At 43.7% G+C, this 22,099-nt stretch overlaps 1 protein-coding gene across 5 annotated transcripts in view; it reads left to right on the forward strand.

Moving 5' to 3' along the window:
• The window catches only part of LOC133132224 (NHS-like protein 2), a 35,102-nt gene that overhangs the window by 6,435 nt on the left and 6,568 nt on the right, over nucleotides 1-22,099 (forward strand). The window contains exons 1-5 of one of the 5 annotated variants that reach the window (XM_061247528.1): nucleotides 9,204-9,297; nucleotides 13,414-13,566; nucleotides 16,259-16,380; nucleotides 18,422-18,566; nucleotides 19,674-21,713. In XM_061247528.1, the coding sequence (XP_061103512.1) occupies nucleotides 9,291-9,297; nucleotides 13,414-13,566; nucleotides 16,259-16,380; nucleotides 18,422-18,566; nucleotides 19,674-21,713 (2,467 nt within the window). In that variant the 5' untranslated portion in view covers nucleotides 9,204-9,290. Of the gene's footprint in view, nucleotides 1-9,203; nucleotides 9,298-13,413; nucleotides 13,567-14,791; nucleotides 15,523-16,258; nucleotides 16,381-17,115; nucleotides 18,567-19,673; nucleotides 21,714-22,099 lie in introns of those variants that run through there. The other 4 variants (XM_061247525.1, XM_061247526.1, XM_061247529.1 and 1 more) reach the window with 4 other exon arrangements.

Consider the following 22,099-nt stretch of genomic DNA (forward strand, 5'->3'; position numbering starts at 1 on the left):
ATGCATTACACGCATAATATAAATGGGTTATTTCTAAAGTGAACAATATACAACTGAAGGCCAATAGGCCAACAACAACAATACTGTAATTGTCTGTAAGTGCATGGGGCTCTGGTTTGGTAGCACAAGTATACGGTAGTTGTGAGAGTAAGAGTATAGGGGTCTGGTTTGGTCCTGTAGTACAGCCATGCTGTACCTCTGTGTAGGTCTCCAGCTGTGACTCAGAGTTTCTGCTGCTCTGTGTTCTGTGGTGATGAACAGTGCGGAGGAGATGGTGGGTGGGGGTCATTTTCCTCTGTGAAAAATAGCTATGCATCACGGGTTGACACGTGTTTGTGTGTGTGTGTGTGTGTGTTCATGCCTGTGTGTGTGTTTGTGCATGCTCGTGTATGTGGGCGTGTGTGTATTTCTGTGCATGCTTGTGTGTACTGTGTGTGCGTGCGTATTTGTGTGTGCATTTATGTGTATTTGTGCTGGCATAGCTGCATGCCTGCATGTGTGTGTATGTACAGTATGTACTGCATTCCTGTGTCCATTGTGTGTGTGGAGGTTGCATGGAGCAGGTGGGGGTTGACTCTGTAAGTAGTAGAGTAGGGGGTTAATCTTTTCCTCTCTGAGCAGGGAGCCCCCCAGGTGGGGGAGGGGTTAGAGTATTACACAATCAGGCAGGAGCCGTGTTGGGACAGGGGTGAATGAGCCGGATTTCTCACCTGGAATGGGTTCTCCTTTTACACAATGAGATGGGCTTTGCTATTTATAAAATACATCCCATCCTTCCCATCTTACCCCACCCCCTACCCTCCCCCCTTATTGAGCTCTCTGGATGAGACGAGTATTTCAGCTTGAGCCGAGCATCCTGCCACAGGTTTTCCATCAGAAAACTCTTCTAAAAACCTCAGATCAAGCTGACTTTCTACATCCTAAAAAACCCAAACTCCTTCAGTCTCCAACTGTCATGATACTTACACCAAGTGTTCCTATACCCACAATGCATTGCTTCCCCCAGGAGCTCAATGTAGATCAATGTAGTTATATAACCCTGTGGTGAATGCTTGTTTCTGTGGAGAGATGTGCTTCAGAACAAATAAGTGTGCTATAAGCTCACATAGTAAACATGGATTGTTGAAATGTACTTGGGTAATCTGTGTTGAGGGTGACCAGTTTGTGACGGCCTGTGAGAGGCTATGAATCGGGGTCTGGGTGGGCCATAATCCGTGCCCACCGCGGGACGGCGTGCGATTAAACTACTCCTAATTACCATAATCCCGCCTGGCAGATGTCAGCTGCTTTTAAATCTATAATATGGGTCGATACCTCGTAGGGTGTCGTCGGGAAGCCACAACCCACTGCGATCCGCTCTTCCTCATCCTCTTCCTCCTCCGAGCAGCGTCTGCAGGGGCAGGTAGCGCTGTCCGGGATGGACTGCACCTCTGGAGGTAAGGAGTCAGGGTGCACAGCTGGAATTTTGGAACGACCCGGGTGAGAATTTATAGACATGCACACATCATTACTCACATTCATGAAAGTCTGTCATACTGTAAGTGCTGGCTACTGTGGACTTAACTCTGAAGCCCCAGTGGGACTGCCATACAGGTTTTGAAATCAGGCATAGCATATGTCACCAGCTCATGATATATCATGATGTTATCAATTCCAGGTTTCATGATTAGATTTTTGCTTTCCTGCTTGTACAGTGACATGGCTAAAATCATCATTTCTGTTTCTCTTTTTGTGTGATTTTGTTTGTTGTGGAACTGTAGTCCAATGTCTGCAAATGGATCTGTTAAATCCTCCTTTCATTTCAAGGACAAGTATGGTACCTGCTTATCTTCCATGAACAACTCCCCCTTCAAATATACTTTTAGGTGTTTATTAGACTTGTTTTTTAGACTTATTATGTCTTCTGCTGCTGTTGCCTATCCACTTAGAGGTTTGACGTGTTGTGTGTTCAGAGATGCTCTTGTGCATACTGCTGTTGTCATGCAGTGTGCAGTGCATGTAGTTTTTGAGATACTCAAACCACTCTGTCTGGCACCAACAATCATTCCACGGTCAAACTCACTCAGATCATATTTCTTCTAACATTTCTTCTGATATTTGGTCTGAAAAACAGCTGAACCTCTTGGACATGTCTGCATGCTTTTTAGTTGCTGCCACATGATTGGCTGATTATATATTTGCATTAACACACTGTTGTATAGGTCTACCTAATTAGAGTGGTCACTGAGTGTAAATTCAGTTAGTGGAACGTTATGTTTCTGGAACGTTGCCTTTTGGGGTTCATGACCAATTTCACACTGTGAAATTTGTCATGGCAAATGGTATGACATCTTCAATCTCAATAAATAAAAGTGTCAAAACTGGGTTGGTACCCGATAACTACATAAGATGCACCTCTATCCAGCAATACATAATTAATTTGTACATCTTTGGCTTGTAAAAGAACATTATTGTACTTTCAAAGTACATTTGGGAAATGTGTTCGCCAACACTGTACCCTTATTTCTGAGTGTATAGTTAAGCCTAATAAATGTGTATGTGAGTTGAATAGCTCACACTTTACAATAAGGTTCATGAATTGGCATTAACTAATGTAGTTGTTAACATGAATTAATGATGGACAAGTACATTAATCAAGCGTGACATTAACTTTTCATTAGTTAATGCATTTGGTAACTAATGTATTTGTTACATGATATTTATGCATTAGCAAATCATAGAATGAACTTGTAGTAAGCTAACCATTAACAAATACATTAACTGACTTTTTAATTGTAATATGAATTGGCAACTACTAATGTAGTTGTTAGCATGATGTACAAATACATTAAAAGAGCTGTACAGATTAACTTCTCAGTAGTACTTCTTGTAGCGGCCTGTAGCGTAGTGGTTAAGGTACATGACTGGGACCTGCAAGGTCGGCGGTTCGATTCCCAGTGTAGCCGCAATAATATCCACACAGCCGTTGGGCCCTTGAGCAAGGCCCTTGCACCTTGCACCCTGCATTGCTCCAGGGGGGGATTGTCTCCTGCTTAGTCTAATCAACTGTACGTCACTCTGGATAAGAGCATCTGCCAAATGCCAATAATGTAATGTAATGTAATGTAGTACTTGGTTAACAACTTCATTAGTTCATGCCAATGCATGGAACCTTATTGTATAAGTCTACTATTGATGTAATTAGCCAAATCATTTACATGATCTGACATTTTATCTACATTGTGTGAAGTGATCGGCAGCGGAGGAATGCTCCTGTGCCCGTATGGCTGTATTGTAGCATGTTACTGTGGTTTAGTGAACTGATGTATATGACAAATAATTGAGCCTGGATTACTCGTGGCAACAAAAACCCTGGCCCTCCAGGCCTGGAATTACCCACCCTTGATATAAAAACATGTTGTTTTCGTAATCGTAATATAGAGCCATCTTGTTTTTAATAATGCTAATATAAAGTCACAGTGTTTTTATTATGCTGGCGTGAATCCATAGTGGTTTATATGAACCCAGTCTCTATGCTCAAGCCTCTTTCAAGCTGCTGCAAACATTCGCGGGGGAACACCGAGTCTTCCTGCCTCCTTGGGAAAATGAATGGGTTTAAGATTAATCCTCATAGAAAAGATATGCTAATGAGATTGTAATGAACTAGAGGTAGATTGTAAGCTGGGAGAGAGGGTCAGGGAGAGGGGATAGATGAAATGGAGGAGAGGGGGGGGTCTATGTCTTTTAATGCTGCAGAGCAGTGCAACAGCAGTGTGGCAATCTTCAGTTTCAGCATGCAACAACATTCTGAGTGCACAGGAACTTTCATACTGGGCACCAGTTTTAGGAAGTGGTTTGCCCACATTGCTCCATACCCCCCCAACTTTACAGGCTGGGTGTAAGCTCTGTAGTTCCATCTGTCTGTGTGTGTGTCTCTGTTTTTATTCAACTGTTTCACTGTTAAAAGTGAAGTGTAATCAGCTGTAATAGCTGTGGTTAACTACTATTTTCAGCACAGGTTATAGAGAGGTGTTAAACATGGTGGTCAGCCAGCAGTTGTGTAACAAAGTATCACCAGTGGTTAGTATTCAAAATGATGTAATATACTGTACATTAATATTCCAACATATGTAGTACTCATTGGATACTTAAATCAGTTTAATTGTATAGTGCTTCAGTTCAGTTAATAAGTATGAAAGTAGCTGCCATTGAGTATTTTGACAAGTACCACCCTCCAGCATCAGCTCAGTTAATTGTTATGAATGTCCAAGCTGCACCATGGCATTATCATGTACACTGCCAATGAATTAACAAAGGCAGTTTGGCATGTCATTAAAAATCTGTTATTTATCCCAGTGGGACCTTCGTGTGGCTGTAAATATGACTCCAGATCACTGAGGCCCGGTTCCTGTGGGACATCAGAGAGTTGCAACAGGACTGAAATGTTTGGGTTAGTCAATAGGGCGGCCAACTGTCAAACATTACAGACATTGCGGACAGGGGCTCAATCCCTACTATGACTCCCTCAGAGTTAGGATCCCCTCTCTATCTCCTAACCCTCTCTGAATAAAGCAAAAGGAACACATTTCCTTGGAGTATGAAAAGTGTTCTTCAGTTTGTATTCATTACTGTAATTGTTACTGTCTGGACTGAGGCAGGGTGCATGAATGATGTACAGCCACTTACATAAAGCAGTCGGTCACTACCCCAAACTGACAAAACAGTCAGGCCCCCATTCTGATATGACTCTACGGACAGTATAAGGTTCACAGTGGCTCACACTGGACAGATGGACATGAACATGTTATTAGCCCTTGTGTTGAATTAAGGATCAAAAATGACCTGCCACTATGTTTAACAGAAGAGAAGACCCCCTAAATTATATATTATTTAACTTGAAATTTGATTACAAAGTTTGTGATGAGTGACAGGTTGCTTTATTTTAGGGGTTTAGTGAAGGCGGTCATTTTTTGACCCTTAGGACAGGGGGAATATACAGAATGTTAAGACTACACAAGGGCTAATATATATATATATATATATATATATATATATATATATATATATATATATATAAATAAATGGATACTAACACTGGTTGAAATGTACAACAAAGTGAATGCATGCAGTAGTTATCAAAAAGTGCATGTAGAATTTACTATACCTATAGGGGCCTATTCATACCAAAACTGGGTACCTGTGCAAGTGAATTTAGAGTTGGGTGCTTAGACAGACAGCACATAGGGAAAGGAGCTAGATGTGTGTATATGTTTCAAATTCTGAATGAAAATGTTAATTATACGGTATTGCATTGTTCAATTTCCATCAGTTATGAATGAGATTAGAATTAAATAATAATGTACTTCTGACCTCAGATCTGTTTAACTAAAGACTACAGAAAATCTTTCAACTGCAGTGTTCTTATAAATGTTATATTCTCCCAGCTCCTCGCTTAAATGTAGACTTGTATAGCCTCCACCATTGCTGTTGGTGCAGGTGCTAAAACAAAGGAAATTTGTTTGACCATTATCATGACCTGTCAAACATGTCATGATGTGTCCTTCACCTGAGGAAATTTACATGTTCCAGTGCACGCATGGAACTGCCTCCCAACATTGAAGATAAGTATGTTTGCAAGGCGAATCTGAAAACATGCCTAAATTTGACTAGCAAAAAACATTCCTGTAACCCCCAATGGTCATTTAAATAAGTTTCTAGTAATACATATTTTAAACAGGCTGGGGGAAAGAGAGGTTTATCAGGGGCTAAGTAGTTGTTAATAGCAGTTGTGGTCTGTGGCGGGTCACCTTCCAAACATCTATGCGGGTCACAGTTAAGGTTAGTTAAACATTCAAGATAGGCATGAAGGGCATGTTGGGTCACAAAGTGTGAGAATTTGAGTTCAGTTCAACCGCATTTCAGGGTTAGCCAGTCCTTGTTCTGCTAAAATGGCTATGTATAAATTCTCTCTCTAGAGCAGCTAAGGCACAGAAATCATTCAGGGGTCACTGCTCTTTGTCATGGCCATGACACGAATAAATGAATTAATGATGAACTATTATCATTATTCAGTACCGCATGCAGGGCAACTTGAATGTATTACACATTATCACTTCCTGGCAAAGCTGGGTTTATTTTACGGCAGCAGTGCAGGTTAAATACATCTTGCTGAAGGGAACACCAGCAGTGCCCTGTTGGGGCATCTATGCTTCAGCCTTCTGGTTTAACCTAGTATTTTTAAGAGAATTGCAATCGGAGTGCTGAGCACCGCTCACTGCTTTCGCAAAACCCCCTGCCAACCGGAACGTTCGCCCCACCCGCGCCCGTGGGGTCACCTGACCTGCCGCAGCAGCTGTGTGGCTTCCTGCCCCCGCCGCTGGACCCAGGGGGGCTCTCTAGGCGTTCCTCTTAGGGGGGCGTGGTCGGTTTTGCATGCACAGCATGTCAGCGATGAGGCAGTAAGCAGTCACAATCAGGACCGAGAGCAGCACACACGCGTGCGGTCCACACGGGTTCCACAGAGGCAACCAGACGGACTGACCGGCTGTGCACGGGTGGCAGGTAAAACTGCAGAAGTTGTTTTTGTCTTGTAATGAGACTTAAAATTGTATTAATTTCTCGAAAGTAGAAAATATTGTTTATATGTTTTAAGTTACTGTTTGCTTGACAGGCAAATCTTGAAATTAGTTGAACTGTCACACTTCATTCGCAATATTTTTGTCTTATTTTGCTTTAAAATTTTAAATATATCTGAAATATAAATATAAGATTAAAATATTTGCTGAGATGATGCGATTTCTCAACCTCTCTTTTGCTATGTTCAAAAATTATGCTCTTCTGGATATGTACAGGTATTAGTAGTGTTGAAAGTGCTGCTTAGTTTTCAGCGGACACACAACTATGAGCTGGTTTTTCGTTTCATTGCAAAATCAGTGCGCAATTCAGACCCAAGTAATCTAGTGAAGTGAGATAAATGTGTAATCTGCTGTTCTAATTGATTAACTAAGTACAGTTACTATGAACCGTGGTTGCAGACACCTACAATAGTTCAATCAATGAATCAATTTAGGCACATCAGCTGTCTAGGATGCAGCTGCTGAGGAAAATTTTTGGAAAATGTTGCTTATTTACAAGGGCTATAGGCAACAAATGTTGCTTTTTTAGCTGGTTGTGGTGACAGAACATACAGTATTACCTGGGACTGTCCTACACCTGGTTCCCAGTTATTGAATCCGTACTGTATTACATTATAAAAAAATAAGCAGAATCTGCAGTGTAGAGAGAGAGAGAGAGAGAGAGAGAGACAGAGAGAGAGCATGTTTAAGGTTTTTTCGTGGCTTGTTCGTGTGCCTGGGCACCTCTGCCCCAACTCAGGGTGCTATTCTCCATCTTCCTCTGTGGGCACGGACCCAGATCCTCGTTGTAGACCTGGTTGCCATGGTGACAAAATGTAGAGCCATTAAATCATCTGATTATAGAACATTCGCATCAAAATGTATCGCAGCATGTTTATGCATCGGGGTGCAATGGTGCATTGTGGCTGCCATGACTCCACTGTGGCCCAAGGACTGGAAAGGCTCTTGTGTGCATGCAGCTGTCATTGGGGGCCACACAGTCTTTCACAGGAGTGGTTGCTGCTACTAAAACACATTCAGAATTTACACATATACAGTCCCAAAATGAACTGTGAGTAGAGGGTGGAGTTGCAGTTGGTCTTTTCTGAGAATGCCTCAAACAGAGTTCAACCATCCTGTCATGCCAAGCTGATTTAGCAGAAGTAGCAGATTTGGAAAACACTTCTTTCACAACCTCCTTCTCCGATAACAGGCTTTTGTGTGAGATGTGAGGGAGTGGTTTTAGAGATGCTATCTATGTTTTATCTTTTTATAAACCAAGAAGCTGAACTCTGGCACGAGTTCTGGGGTCTTGTGTGTTTCAGTGAAGTACTGATCATGCACAGTAAAATGTTAACTGTTAAATGAACTCTTACAGGGTACATCTGGTACCTATTGAACACTATGTACTGAGTTGAACTGACACTGAACATTTTACTGTATGCTGGTAGTGCTGGAACTCCAACCTGTGGCTCACAATTTTCACACCCCCACCATCAGTCCTCAGCTAGCGGTTGTATAAAAAGCCCTATTTGCTTCATAGTCAGAGAGAGACAAAGTCAGACAGAGTATATACCCAGGTTGAGTCTGCATAACCATGCTGAGATGCATAATGAGATGTGTACCGGATGAAGAAAAGCAGAGAAAAAGTTGCATGAGAGAATATGGGAGGTGGCAGACTCAAGAGAATGTCTGTAAAAAGAGGAGGGGTATTGAGCATGGAGGGACACTCGTATGAAGGTTGTAGGCTCAGGGTTAGAGTGGTGCCAGAGATCTTGAGTGTAGTCAGGATGAAGAGTGGGATCTGGTGGTCTACAGTGTCAAAAGCTACAGGAAGGTCAAATAGGATTAGGATAGAACAGACAGGAGACACTTTAGCTGATTGAAGTGCTTCAGTGCACCTCCCCCTCGCCACACCTGCACTTCTCGCTCACGACTGCTGTCTGTTCTGGCCCCACGGTGGTGGAATGACCTCCCTGTGCATGTCAGAACGGCAGAGTCTGACCTCTTTCAAACGCAGACTGAAGACTCACCTCTTCAGGCTGCACCTTTCCCTCCGGACCTCATTGTTGTGTTTTGTATTAGCTATTGTATTGTTGTACTCAGGGTATTCTAGCTGCCAACCGTGGTGTGCTAGTTTGTAAGTTGATGTATTCTTCAGGGGTTCCAATTGTATCTGTATGGTCACGCTAGGACTCGGAACCGTACTGTCCTCTCTGGTCCTCTTCACACTTGTTCCTGTGTTTGATCTGCACTTCATTGTACGTTGTTCTGGATAAGAGTGTCTGCTGAATGCCTTGTTGTAATGTAATGCACAGAAGAGTATTTGAATCCAAAACATATTTGACCCAGGTCTGGTCCCAGTGGGGTGACCAACCCTGAAGACAGACTGGAAGGGACTGATGAGGACATAAGAGAGTTGGTTCGATCCTGCAGATGTAGGTTGTCTGCATTGCTCTTCGAAATGTGGTGTGGTCATTTTCTCAAAAAACGCGCCTGAACCAATGCAAAATTCGGTAGGATATAGCACCCCCCGTCTATAGGCTTTTAGTTTATTCCAAGTAGTCCCCTCTCCTTTGAAGCAAGCGCTGCGATCACAACCACCACGTATGTGAACAGAAGTAACGAAAACACCACATCTGGCTTTAATATACAGACATGTGTAACTTAATTAACTGGCAACGTTGAGATTGCATTATGTCAGGTAGGTTTTTGTTCTAGGTGTTCAAATGAACAGTCAGTTAGTGTGTCAGTTATTATGAGTTAGTACGAAAATGAGTTACGATATAGCTTGCTGGTTAACAGTTTTCTTATTAGTTCGCTAGGCTGGGCTAGTTTAGTAAAATTAACTCATAAAAATGAGAAGTTGAGATGGTAGGCATTATTTTTGTTTGCAAGTGCTGGCTACGTCTTCGTGTAAGAAATAAAATGGTTTCTAGTTTCAAAGATAATGACTGTCCCAACCGAACCTGCTAGCGTCGGAATGTGTTAAAACGCACTCTTAGTACTTTTGTTTAGAGTTATGGTTGGGTATGATGCACTTACTCAGTTAGGCCTACTTGATAACACATACAAGTATAAGAATGAAAATATCCACCATGTGTATATGGTGAGTGAATAAGGAGTGAAGTTAAAAAAAACTATCGATATTTCAGTTATTATTGGGCCAACCGAAACATTTCCGTTTCTTCTTTTGGTTATCATATCGAGCTAACCAAACATTAGCCAGAATTGCATTTGCTCGAGTCAGGTTGCGCCACTTAGATTTGGAATTGACTTTTTAAATAAATATATTTTTATTTTCCTGTAGCAGGAAGAATGCACCTGTTGCTGAGGTGCTGAGACTTGCAATAGGCCTACATTGACTCAGGTTCAGCCACTCAGGTTTTCAGTTTATTTTTTGAAAATATTTTATTTCTAAATAATATTCCTCATCTAGCTTCTAATACAAATTGTATTATAATCATAGATTATCATAGGTGTCCAAGTGTGGTTATGCACATATGTCCATATAGGGTGGTGCATGTAGGAATCACATCCATTTATATATATACTCCCCCATTTTAGGGGACCAAAAGTAAGATGTTTGGTTTCTCAGCTGCTTCCGAATAATCAGGTGTATTCAATCACTTCCTTAGTGCAGGTATAAGAAAGCTGATTGTAAATAGTTGTAAATGCAAGTATAGCCAATAAAGGCTCGCCTAGGGCATCTAAAATGACAGGGCTAGCCCTGGGAGGAAGGGTAGTCTGCAGAGATCACTGGAGACCCTTTTACAAAATATATTTAAGTTTTAAGATTTAATAAATATTTAAGAGGCATCTTCCTGTTATTCTTGGTGATTGAATAATGCAGCTAGATAGGTGTCCTTATCTGATCATATTATAAGTCCTGTTCAGCCTCAATGCTATTGCACTGCATCCTGTCTATGAAAAAGTAGCACATTTGCTTCAGAGGACCCTAGTGAGTGAGTAGCCGCAGCAAACAGCACCTCATGGTGCTGATTAATTATGGTCTTCACCTGCTCCAGATATCCGGAAAGAGGCGGTGGACCAACTCCGTCTCTCTACTTCAGCTGCAGTACAGGAAAGTGCTGTGCTGAAACAATGCTGTAAATTATGAAACAGAATTGTATGTTAAGAAACCTGTTTAGAAATTCTCTTAAGAAATCAGTGATATGTTTCTGTCCGTGCTGAGAACTTCTGCTGTGGCAGAAGGGAGCACATTTATAGAGGAGGGGGTAAGGCATGATAATAGAGTATTTAATGAAATATATATAATGATATATATATATGTATATTTATATGTATTTTATTTATTTATTTCTGTATTTATATTTATTTTTTATCCACAGTAACAAGAAGGGAGAAAGCCCAAATGTACTTTCGCAGTGCTGGTACATGTGTGACAATTAGTCTCATTTGCAAACTAATCTCCTTGGCGAAACGAATAAAATATGCTAAGTGATATCAATAGCAATGTATTGTTACCAAACTGTCACCAAACAGCTCCTTTGATTATGTCTGTTTTACACCTTTACACCAATATTTTAGTCAACCATGATCAGTACCAGAAGCCCGGAACTGTGACTGTGTGTGGTATTCTGGTCTGCCCTGCTGTTTTGAGCTGTAACCACCGGATGGAAGCCTATGCTTCTTCAGCCTCATATCAGCCCTGCTGCTACTGTGTACTGTATCTAACTGTAACTAGGAGTCAGGAGCTGTGGGTGGATTTGACAACCTCCACTGATTGGCCAGTTTTGGCTGTGGGCGGGAGCAGTGCTGTAATTGACACTGCAGTAGAGAACACAAGCAGGTTTATTTCATGCATGAGGCTGTAAAACAAAAGAACATGACTGTGCTGTGTGTGTGTGTGTGCGTGTGTGCGTGTGTGCGTGTGTGCGTGTGTGCGTGTGTGCGTGTGTGCGTGTGTGCGTGCCTGTTTTAATAAATGTACTCTGTATGATGGCCCCACCTATGTCACAGCTGAACACTTCACCAGTTGTTCTTTCTTATTTGAATCACTTCATTGGCTCCCTGGTGCTCATGTCTGCTGCTCTCATAGGATATCGCCCCTTTGTTTTACAGAAGAAGCGTTTGACAAAATCTCTTAAAATCTAGCTATGCTGTTCAGTTATTCTAAATCTAAAGTTCCTCCCCATATTGGCTTTTACTGTTACCACTACTATTATTCTGCAGTATATGACCAGCCATGAAGCATTTGGGAGCTGATACATAAAACTCTCAACTTCACTTCACTGAAAAAAAACAAATGAATGCTGTTTTATTTACAAGAGAATAGCACTATCATCCAAATGGTCACATAATTTATTGCAATTATATCAAGCAGCTGGTTCTCCTTAGTGAATTAATTTTCTATGTTGGGGGGACAGAAGTGTCAGTGCAAGGCAAGGTGCTGTTTTTACTTCGACTTTACTTACTTACTTTACTTACTTACTCACTCAATAAAAATGTATTTATATAGTGCATTTTACCAAAAATTGTTACAATACACCTCACAGCATAGCCCAGCCTATACCCTGACAGAAGTAAGCCAGTGGCAAGAGAGGAAAGGGAAACTCTAGATGGTATAGAAGAAACTTTGGGAGGAGCTCATGCTATTCTGCCCAGCTCAGTGGGTTCATGGGGGATCAGCAGATCAGTGACCTCAGATACGCTGGCAAACATCTGCAGGGGACGGTCCTGTGGTGGGGTGGGGTCGCATGCTGTAGTAGGAGTTGGGGCTGTCCCGAAAAGTAAACCAATCCTTTTTTAAACATTAATCTGTTACATTTACTGTTGTCATTTTCTGTAGATCTCATTCACCTAAGACCACCTGCAGCCTATTCTAATATGATTGTGATTGATCACTCGTTTTATATCCAGCACCCTGAATTCATGTTTATATACGTATGCCATTGATCATTGGTTTTAGCATGTCTCTTTTTATTCTCTATTGGATCTCTAAATCTGTCTTCTTGATAAGTATTGCCTCTTTTATTTGTCTAATGAAACCCGGATTAAGGCTAGCGCAAAACAATTTGTTTTAAACAATAAAATAACTGTTTTCATCTTCACTGCATCAAGTACAGCTGGAGTTTTTGTTTCCTTGCCCAGACATAAACCACACAGGAAACTGCTTTCTCACTTTCTCTCAAAGTTTCTAATTTCACACTCACCACCGAGACCATTGGCAGAAAAGTGGTGTGATGCCATGGTGGAGGCTCATGCACGGGACCACCAAGCCTCTTCTTGTTTGGAACATCCTGCTGATGCTTGAGGGGTGCTGGAGGTGGCACTGTCTCCTTTCACCACAAATATGCTCAACGGTGTATTATGAACAAACTTTGCGTGTTCTCCCGCTATGCACTTAAGCAAAAGCCAGTGCTGTTCACACGTAATTCCCGGAGAGAGGACGTAAAAGCTGTTTACTCATGTGCTGGGTGGAGGCCTGTTCGATGTGCACTGTGAGTCTCACAGCTGCCTCTGATGAAGCAAAGGAACATGTTCATACGTGTGCCTCACAAACTCATAAACGCAACGAATACTAGTTAAGATTACGATCAATGTGGTGCAGTTTAATGATCAGTATGCGTTGCCAGAGTTCTTTGGAGATAATAATAGACTGTATGTAAAGTGTACTGTACATCGGCTAATGTAGCTGTGATGTGATGCTTAATAGATACCGCCTGTCTTAGTTATGTAAATTCCACAGATGATATTAATTCTCTCTGTCTCTTTCTCTCTGTCTCTCTCTCCCTCCCTCCCTTTCTCTCTCTCTCCCTCTCTCTCTCTCTCTCTCTCTCTCTCTCTCCCCCATCAGCTACCACCAACTTGGACTCAGAGAGCAAGAGAACGGGCCACTTTCGATCGTCATGGCAACAGCATGTGAAGGTGTTGGGCTGGTGGAGTAGGCCGGAGTGTGTGCAGGAGCTGCATCGGGAAGCAGAGCTGAATCTGCAGAGACTGCTGCAAGGTAGGAGGGGTACGAGAGAGGGGGGGCTGCGGGGCATTGGGTGCTTTTCCCAAGGCTATTCAGGGGTCTGTGTGGTTATTCATTCTTTATGTTCCAAACTGGCTCATTTCCAGTGAGTTCTGTGTGTGGATATGTCTGCCTGCTGTACCGTGCCTGTTTCATGTCTCTTGTCAATCAACCCAGGATGCTGGGTATAGGCAATTTTGGGATGTAATATGGTTTCCTGTTAAATGTTTTCCTCCCTGCAGTGTGAGATGTCCGTCCTTCTCTCTGAATATTATTCATGTTTTCACTGGAGCTGGAGTAGCACCAGCTGCTCTAATTATTCACGCTGAATATATTTATCTGTCGATTCATTTACAAATGTTCAGAGCAGGTGAAGGCGCAACTATAATAAATATCTCAGTGTCTAAGCCTGCCTGCCTCTCTCTTTTTCTCTCTCTCACCCTCCCTCTGTCCCCCTTTCTTTCACACTCCCTCTGTTTATCTCCCTCTTTCCCGCCATGGTGTTTGTTAGCTTTTGGCAAGATAAAATAGGAATGCTTAATGCATGTGGGTTGCTTAAATACAGTATTACGGTTTACCATTTGAATGGGATTTGTCTAGGCAGAGCGGTCTGATCCTAATGTTGCTTATGTGTGTTGTGTGTTCATATTTGCGTTTGTGCTTGTGTGCGTGCCTGCTTGTGTCTGTGTGTATGTGCGCAGGGGGGTTGGAGAGAAAGACAGTGAAGTGCAGCACATTTTATCATCTGTGATATAAAATGTCCACCACTTACTTGTGTCCACCTCTCACCAGTGCTATTGTTAGCTAATGCACTGAAGTCCCTCTAGAATACCAGTGTGACCTTCAGTTCTGGATTCCTCAGACTGGTATTAACCCTTTGAAGAGTAGGTTTTCTGGAATGTTATTGAAACACTCAGTCTGTGTTCAGAACTGTGTTCTAGTTCTGTTGCTTTCAGGAGTTAGCATTACGTCAGCATTAGAATGTTCAGTTAAGAATAAGTTAATATCTCTCTGGTGAGGTGAGTCATCCAAAGGTGTGTTTGGCCCTAGAGTGGACCCATCCGAATGGCCCAGAAATAGCCCTCTCCTCTGAGAAAATGGAGTAGGGTTTGTTGTGAGGGCCTTCAGTATCTGAATGGGTGCCGGGGTGTTTTAACCCTTTGAAGGTCTGGAATGTTTTTTTATTTTATTCTAAGTCAGTGTTCAATAACTCAATTACATTGCCTTCAATTACCAGTGGTGATCGTTACATCAGCATTAGAATATTCAGTAATGAACATTGTAATCACATATCTGTCATCTCATACCTTAAAGGGTTAAAGGTTAGAACTTCTGAAAATCTGTGTTTATCATTAGCTTATGCAGTAAACCTCTAGAGCTGGTCCAGGGCACAGACAAGGGGCTCTGCCTCGCAGTTCTGGGGTCAGAGAACAGTTTGTCTATCTGGATCATGACGAATATAAGCATGTAAAAAGAACAGCCTTCTGGATTTCCCAAATCTCCCCTGTATTACACCCTATCTGTTATGTTCAGTGCCTAAATGCTCTTTGTACAGTGTGCAAGTGGTCTATATGGTCTATATCTGACTCCTATATTTCCAGCTGTCAGCACACAAAGCAGCTGTGGACAGCTCCCCTTGTGAGTTCACAGCTCAGGAGTCATTTTAATTAGCCTTTTCTGGTTTACTATATACCTTACAATTTAATTACCCCCCCAGTAAAAAATGATCTTACATAGGGGATAGCAATTAAAATGGGATTAAATGGGTTTCCACTGTAATGCTGTCCTGAAGGGGAGCTTTAAGTCTTGGTAGAGGGAAGCTCAGTGTGCTTTTCTTTCTCTGCAGTGAAAGATTGCTTTAAATGCTGTAAAACGTGGATGTGTTATAGTCCCCTGGCCAATGTGGGCATACAGAGGGGCATCTCCAGGTCATGTCGTGGGGTAAAAGGGGTAGGTATGGAATGGCAGAAGGGTATTAGCCGATTATGGGAAAAGGGGGTTAGTTCTTTATACGAAGCAGGGAGGACAGCTATGTCAGTGAGCTCAGTGAGCACTTTATTAGGTAGACCTGTACAGCAGCTTGTTAATGCAAATTAGCCAATCATGTGGCAGCAAGGAAATGCATAAAAGCATGCGGACGTGGTCATGAGGTTCAGCTGTTTTTCACACCAAGCTGACAGGAAGGCGACAGTAATGCAAATTACCTCTAAGTGGATAGGCTACAGCAGTAGAAGTCTAAAAAATAAGTCTAATAAATATGTAATAAAGTGCTCACTGAGTGTATGTAATTTGTACTTCGAGTAGTTTCAGTATTTTGTCATTGTCATTGAGTTTAGCAAAATATTGCAGTTTCTATCGTGATACTTCAGAATACTCAAAATACATCACGGTCTCTTTCCTACCAAGTCATGTTTTATTTAAATAAAGACTCTGCATCCCCCCTTCCATCACTGTTCCCTTCATTGACTTGTATTCTTTAGTCTGGGAATCTGAATCCCTTACCCATGTGTCAGTTAACTGTAGCATGTTATTAAAGGGACAGTGCACTTTAATAATAGGCGAAATGAGTTTCTTTTCGTACATGTATCTGTTACCACACTGAGGGGAGGGGGGAGGCAGGAAGAGTGAGGTAATGCTAGTGAGTAAGGAAAGGATTTTTTTTTCTGCTTTCTTTTGGTACGAGAAGAGTTCGGCGAGCAGCTTTACGACGACACCGAGGCGACGTGTTCCCAGGGCTCGGCGGGAACGTCAGGAAGTTCGGAGAGCGCCGGCACCTTCCGCCACGGAGGGTCAGACCCAGGCTGCGTGGTAACAGCTCCTCCGTCCTCTCCCTCCTTACCCTACCGCCGGCGGGAAGCCAATCCTGCTGGAATCATGCATGGCATTGCATGACTGCTCCCATTAAAGATGAGCCGTCCTCCATGACTGCATGCTCATACACCTTCACGTTATTGTCATTGTGACAGAACCCTGACTGTCTGGGGGCAATGAGGAAATGCCATGCGCATGTATACCTGGCCATGTTAGAGGCGTGATACAGTGGGCAGTGCCAGTTAAAGGTCAGGGTTGTTACAGAACTTGCACATTCTTATGACACAATGTCAGGGTGCGTAGTCAGCATGACATATCCTTCTGTGACCCAGCGATTCATTTTTGTCCCCCGTAGGGGAAAGGAGTCTCTGGTCTTAATTTATTTATTTTATTTTTAGGATAAAACCCCATCTCGTTTTCGAGGGGGTCCTAAGAAAAGAAAAAGTATATATATATATATATAATTAAAAAATTAATACAATTATATATATATATATATATATATATATATATATATATATATATATATATATACATGTGTATGTATATATATGTGTGGATGAATATATAATATATATCCATACATATACATGCACACACGCGTATATATACATACACACAACATAAGATACGACACGATATGCAATAAATAACAGACATGGTTACAGTGCATGCATGCACACTACTAGACCGCCAATCTCAAGAACCAAATATTCTACTATGCTGAAACAAAAAATTTTTGTTAATATTTTCATTGCAACATGTTTTGTCATCCAAGACAATTTCAGGAGGATAAACAAAAAATAAATAAATAAATATTAGAATAGGCCCTGGTCCTTATCTTTGTTGTGCAGGTAGCAGTTGAAATTGTACTTCCCTCTAGGGTCTTTCAGCGCACTTATCCCTGGTTATGTATGCACTTTGTCATACGTCGCTCTGGATAAGAGCATCTGCCAAATGCCATTAATGTAATGTAATGTAATGTAATGTAAAGAGCTGGCTAAACTCCTATGATGTCCAGGCTAGATAATGACATCACATAAAACTATGGTTAAAACAAACTACAGGCATACATTCATACCCTCTATATCCAGAATCTATTTTAATACCTTGTTGCCATGTGCATGACTTGCAGCAGGTAATCTAGTGGAGGCAGAAACACTGGGGGATTTCAAGACTAGGCTTGATATAGTACTAGATACTACTTAGTTATTAGTTGTTATGTTGTATGTTATGTTATGTTATGTTATATGTTATATGTTATGTTATGTTACCTTATCTTATCCTATGGTATGTTATGTTATATGTTGTGTTGTGTTATGTGTTATTTTATATTATACTATGTTAAGTTATATTATGTTATCTTATGGTATGTTATGTTATATGTTGTTGTGTTATTATGTTTTGGTATGTTATCTTATGTTCTATATTATGTTATGCTAGGTTACATTATATTATGTTATCTTATGGTATGTTATGTTATAGGTTGGCATGTTGTGTTATATGTTGTGTTGTCTTATGTTACGGTACATTATGTTATCTTATGGTATGTTGTGTTGTGTTGTTATGTTACGTTATATTATGTCATGGTGTGTTATGTTATATGTTGTTTTATGTTATGTTACGTTATATTATGTTACGGTGTGTTATGTTATGTGTTGTTTTGTGTTATGTTATGTTACGTTATATTATGTTACGGTGTGTTATGTTATATGTTGTTTTGTGTTATGTTATGTTATGTTATGTTACGTTATATTACGTTACAGTGTGTTATGTTATATGTTGTTTTGTGTTATGTTACGTTATATTATGTTCCGGTGTTTTATGTTATATGTTGTTTTGTGTTATGTTACGTTATGTTATGTTATGGTGTGTTATGTTATATGTTGTTTTGTGTTATGTTATGTTACGTTATATTATGTTCCGGTGTTTTATGTTATATGTTGTTTTGTGTTATGTTATGTTACGTTATATTATGTTACCTTATGGTATGTTATGTTATATGTTATGTTGTGTTGTTATGCTAATCTCTGTGCAGGGCTGTGAGGATCAGGCTGCATCGGTAGTGGTTTTTGATCACGAATCGGGTGAGCACCCCCGTGTGGGCCCCCCTGTCCCGGAGAAACCGCACTGGCTCCTGCGACCCATCGCCCCAGCACACCTGCTGCTCACCGACGCAACAGGTACGGCCTACTCACATCCATCACTATGGATACCTGCAACTCTGCCGAGAGCTGGTCGGGCTGTGGTCAGTCTCACAGGCTGGTTCTGTCCCCGCTATGTCTCTGATTTGCCATTCAACTTATTATTCCGATGAATTCTGCAATGAATTTCTCCCTCTCTCTCTCTCTCTCTCTGTCTCTAACAGTCTCTTTCTATCTCAAATTCAAATTCAAATAAGCTTTATTGGCATGGCAAGGGTACATTGCCAACGCATACACTTTCCAGACAAAGCATTCTCTCTCTCTCTCTCTCTCTATCTCTCTCTATCTCTCTATCTGTGCTCGTCTTTTTTTTTTCTCTCTCTTTCTCGTTCATTCACCCTCCTCAGTGCCCCCCCTCCCACCAGTAGCATCTTGGGGGTCCAGAAAATGCCTTTTTTTTTTTTTTTTTTCTCCGCCCACTGATGGTGACGAACAGGTAGCGGTTTCCGTGGCAACTCACAGCTCTTCCTTCGCCAGGCGAGGGCTGCGAATGAAAATAGAAATGTCCATTTTTACTCCCCTTCTGCTTCACTTGTTTTCACTCCTTTTTTAAGGATATCTGTCCTATATAATGAATTAGTTGTGACATTTAAAAGAAAAGATATAGAAAATGTATATTTTCTTTTGAAACAAAGAGGCATTCATTTGAGTGATTCGAGTGAGTGAACATATTTCACTCACTCACAGTGAAACCTGATGGTCCTGAACAGCTGCTTGCTAATATGATCAATGATGTTATGATCAAAATAAATAAATAAATAAATGTTTAAAAGCACTGCAACATACTCTCAGCGAGCACTTTATTAGGTATTAGACTTATTTTACTTATTTCTCCATTCTAATGCTTGATGTGAGCATTAACTGAAGCTCCTGACCCGTATCTGCATTATTGCATGCCTTGCACTGCTGCCACACGATTGGCTGATTAGATAATCACATGAATAAGTAGGTGTAAAGTAAAGTGTTCAGTGAGTGTCTTTTCTGTGCTGGGTCATGGTAATCATAGATTTTTGGGGGAAATGAAAGTGCAGACAATCCGGTAGCTCAAGATGGACTAATAAATATCTGTCTCTGTGTGTCTCTTAGGTGAGGCTGTGCAGATAAAGGGAGCCCCCCACCCCAGGTTTTTAGCGCTGTCCTCGGACCCCGGCAGCCGGTGTTTACCCCTGAGGAAGACGCACAGCGACCTGCCCCACGGCGAGGCCCCGCCCACCAGCTCCACCTCAGAGCTGATGGAGAACATGGCTCTGATGTGCTCCTCCTGGAACGGGCCGAGAGGCTCCACCTTCTGCCCCAACTGGGACAGCTCCTTCAGCCCCTACCTGCTGAACCCCGACCCCGTCACCGTGGCGATCCCGCAGGTCCGCGGGGAGGGGAGGGGCCTGCGGAGCGATGACACGCACTACCGTGACCGCTCCTTCTCCATACCCGCCGACTCCGGTTCCTTCAGCCCGGGGGGGCGCAGCCGGGGGGGCGAAGGTCACGCGCTCTCCTACCCCAGCAGCGGCTCTGAGCAGGGCAGCAGCCCCGTCAGCACGTCCACCAGGGCGGCGACACCCATGGCCTCTCTGACGGCGGGGCAGGGAAGGGAGTGCCACCGCAGCATCTCCCTGAGGAAGCTGAAGAAGAAGCCCCTCCCCCCGGTGCGTAGCGTCTCTCTGGGGAAGACTGGACGGGGAGAGACGCCTGAGACCAGAGATCAGGCCCGGCCCCGCAGCCTGTGTCTCCCCAGGGACCTATGCAACTCTGTCCCTCCAGATGTCATTCTCAGCTCCAGGCCACGCCCCAGCCTGTCTGACACAGTCAGTGGGACGGAATCTTCCCTCCCTAGCCAATCAAAATCCAGCAACCGTCACAGGTCCCCGTCTGGCTCCAGTACGGCAGATGTCCCGCCCCCTCTGGAGGCGTCTAACACGCACGGCAGCTCGGAGTCGCTCCCCTCCCCCTTACCCTCCCCCCCCTCCCAAACCAGCCCCTCCCAGCTCTCCCCCGAGTTCACGCTTTCCCCCATCAAACCGGCCCGGCTGCTGTCCCCGTCCAGCGGATACTCCAGCCTGTCAGACACCCCCACCCCCACCGTGGTGCCCACCGCCGCCATCATGGGTCCCTCCCCGCTGGGCTGCAGGATGCGGCCTAAAGTCCCGGAGAGGAAGTCGTCCCTGACCCCGGCCTCGGCGCGGGAGAGGGCCGCCCGCGTGAGGCTGTCCTGCGAGGTGCCCGTCTCCTCGCTCCAGGACCCGGCTGCCGGCAGGGCCAAGACCAAGGCCGCCCGCCGCCATTCCGACTGCTCCTCGGTGGCCGTCGCCATGGTGAAGCTGAGCCCCTGCCAGGGTGCCATGCCCCTGGTGACGGAGACAGACCTGAGGAACGTGCGTCTGAGGTCCGTGGGGCTCCCCGAAAGTGAGGCCGGGGCGGAGGGCGGCCCGCAGGTCATCCCGGAGGAGCAGGACCAGGCCCACAGCCCCGTCAGAACGCCCAACCTGAGGCCCAAACCTCCAATCGCTGCCAAACCCGTCCTGCCCAAACGACCCCTCAGCCTGGTATTGAGCCCTACCCCTGTATCAGAGTCCCCGCCTGCTTCGCCCAAAGAGCGGCCCCGTCCCCTGCCCAAACGGCCCCTCAGCCTGCTGCTGAACCCCGGCCCCTGCCTCTCCCCCTCTCCCCTGGACCCGACTCCACACACGGCCCCCGACCGCCCCTCACCCCTGGGGAACATCTACAAAGTTCTGAGGAAGCGGAAGTCTAAAAAGAGTCTGGCCCCAGCCCCTCCCGGCCCTGCAGCGGCCCAGGAGTGTGGCCAGCAGACACCGGCGCTCGACCCCCAGCGGGAGGCAGAGCGCCCGCCCTCCTCCAGCCACACCGAGACGCGTGACAGAACCAGGACGCTGCCCAGCAGGAAGACCGTTTCCTGTTTGGCTGAGCTGGACAGGAAGCAGAACAAGGTGCCCCCACCCGTGCCCAGGAAGCCCAGCGTCCTCCTCCTGCCTGTCAACGGTGTCTGCGGGGGCGTCGACGCGGAGCGAGCGCTCAAAGCTCACGCTGCTGAAGCGCAGCAGGACTCTGCTGGCCCCGCTAAGACAGACAGAGTCACGGGCGTGGATCCGCGGGTGAAAGCACCTGAGTCAGGTGAGAAAAGTGAACCAAACCGCAAATGATAATGGGGGCTGTGTTTACATTCACTCACCGTCACTTACCATGACTCGCCACACACTGGTATATTTAGTGCCTCTTCATTTAGAGTTTTTGGTTTAGGCTATTCTCAAACTGGCATTAATCAAAAGGCTGCTGGAGGCACACTGCTTGCATGCACTGGAGTGAATAACTGGCTCACAGAAACACTACAACAAGGCTGCTGCCTAACGGTTCTGTGTGTTCCCCATTTACCAGCAGTGTCCTCCAATGCAAATACAACACATTTGTTTGACAGCTGTATTTCAGATCCGTCTTGAGTCAGAAATATGTTCTGTGCATAAATTCTGAAATAATGAATCATTTTGGTTTTTTTGTTTCTG

The sequence above is a fragment of the Conger conger genome, chromosome 7 (genome assembly GCF_963514075.1).
Source record: "Conger conger chromosome 7, fConCon1.1, whole genome shotgun sequence".
NCBI lineage: Eukaryota > Metazoa > Chordata > Actinopteri > Anguilliformes > Congridae > Conger > Conger conger.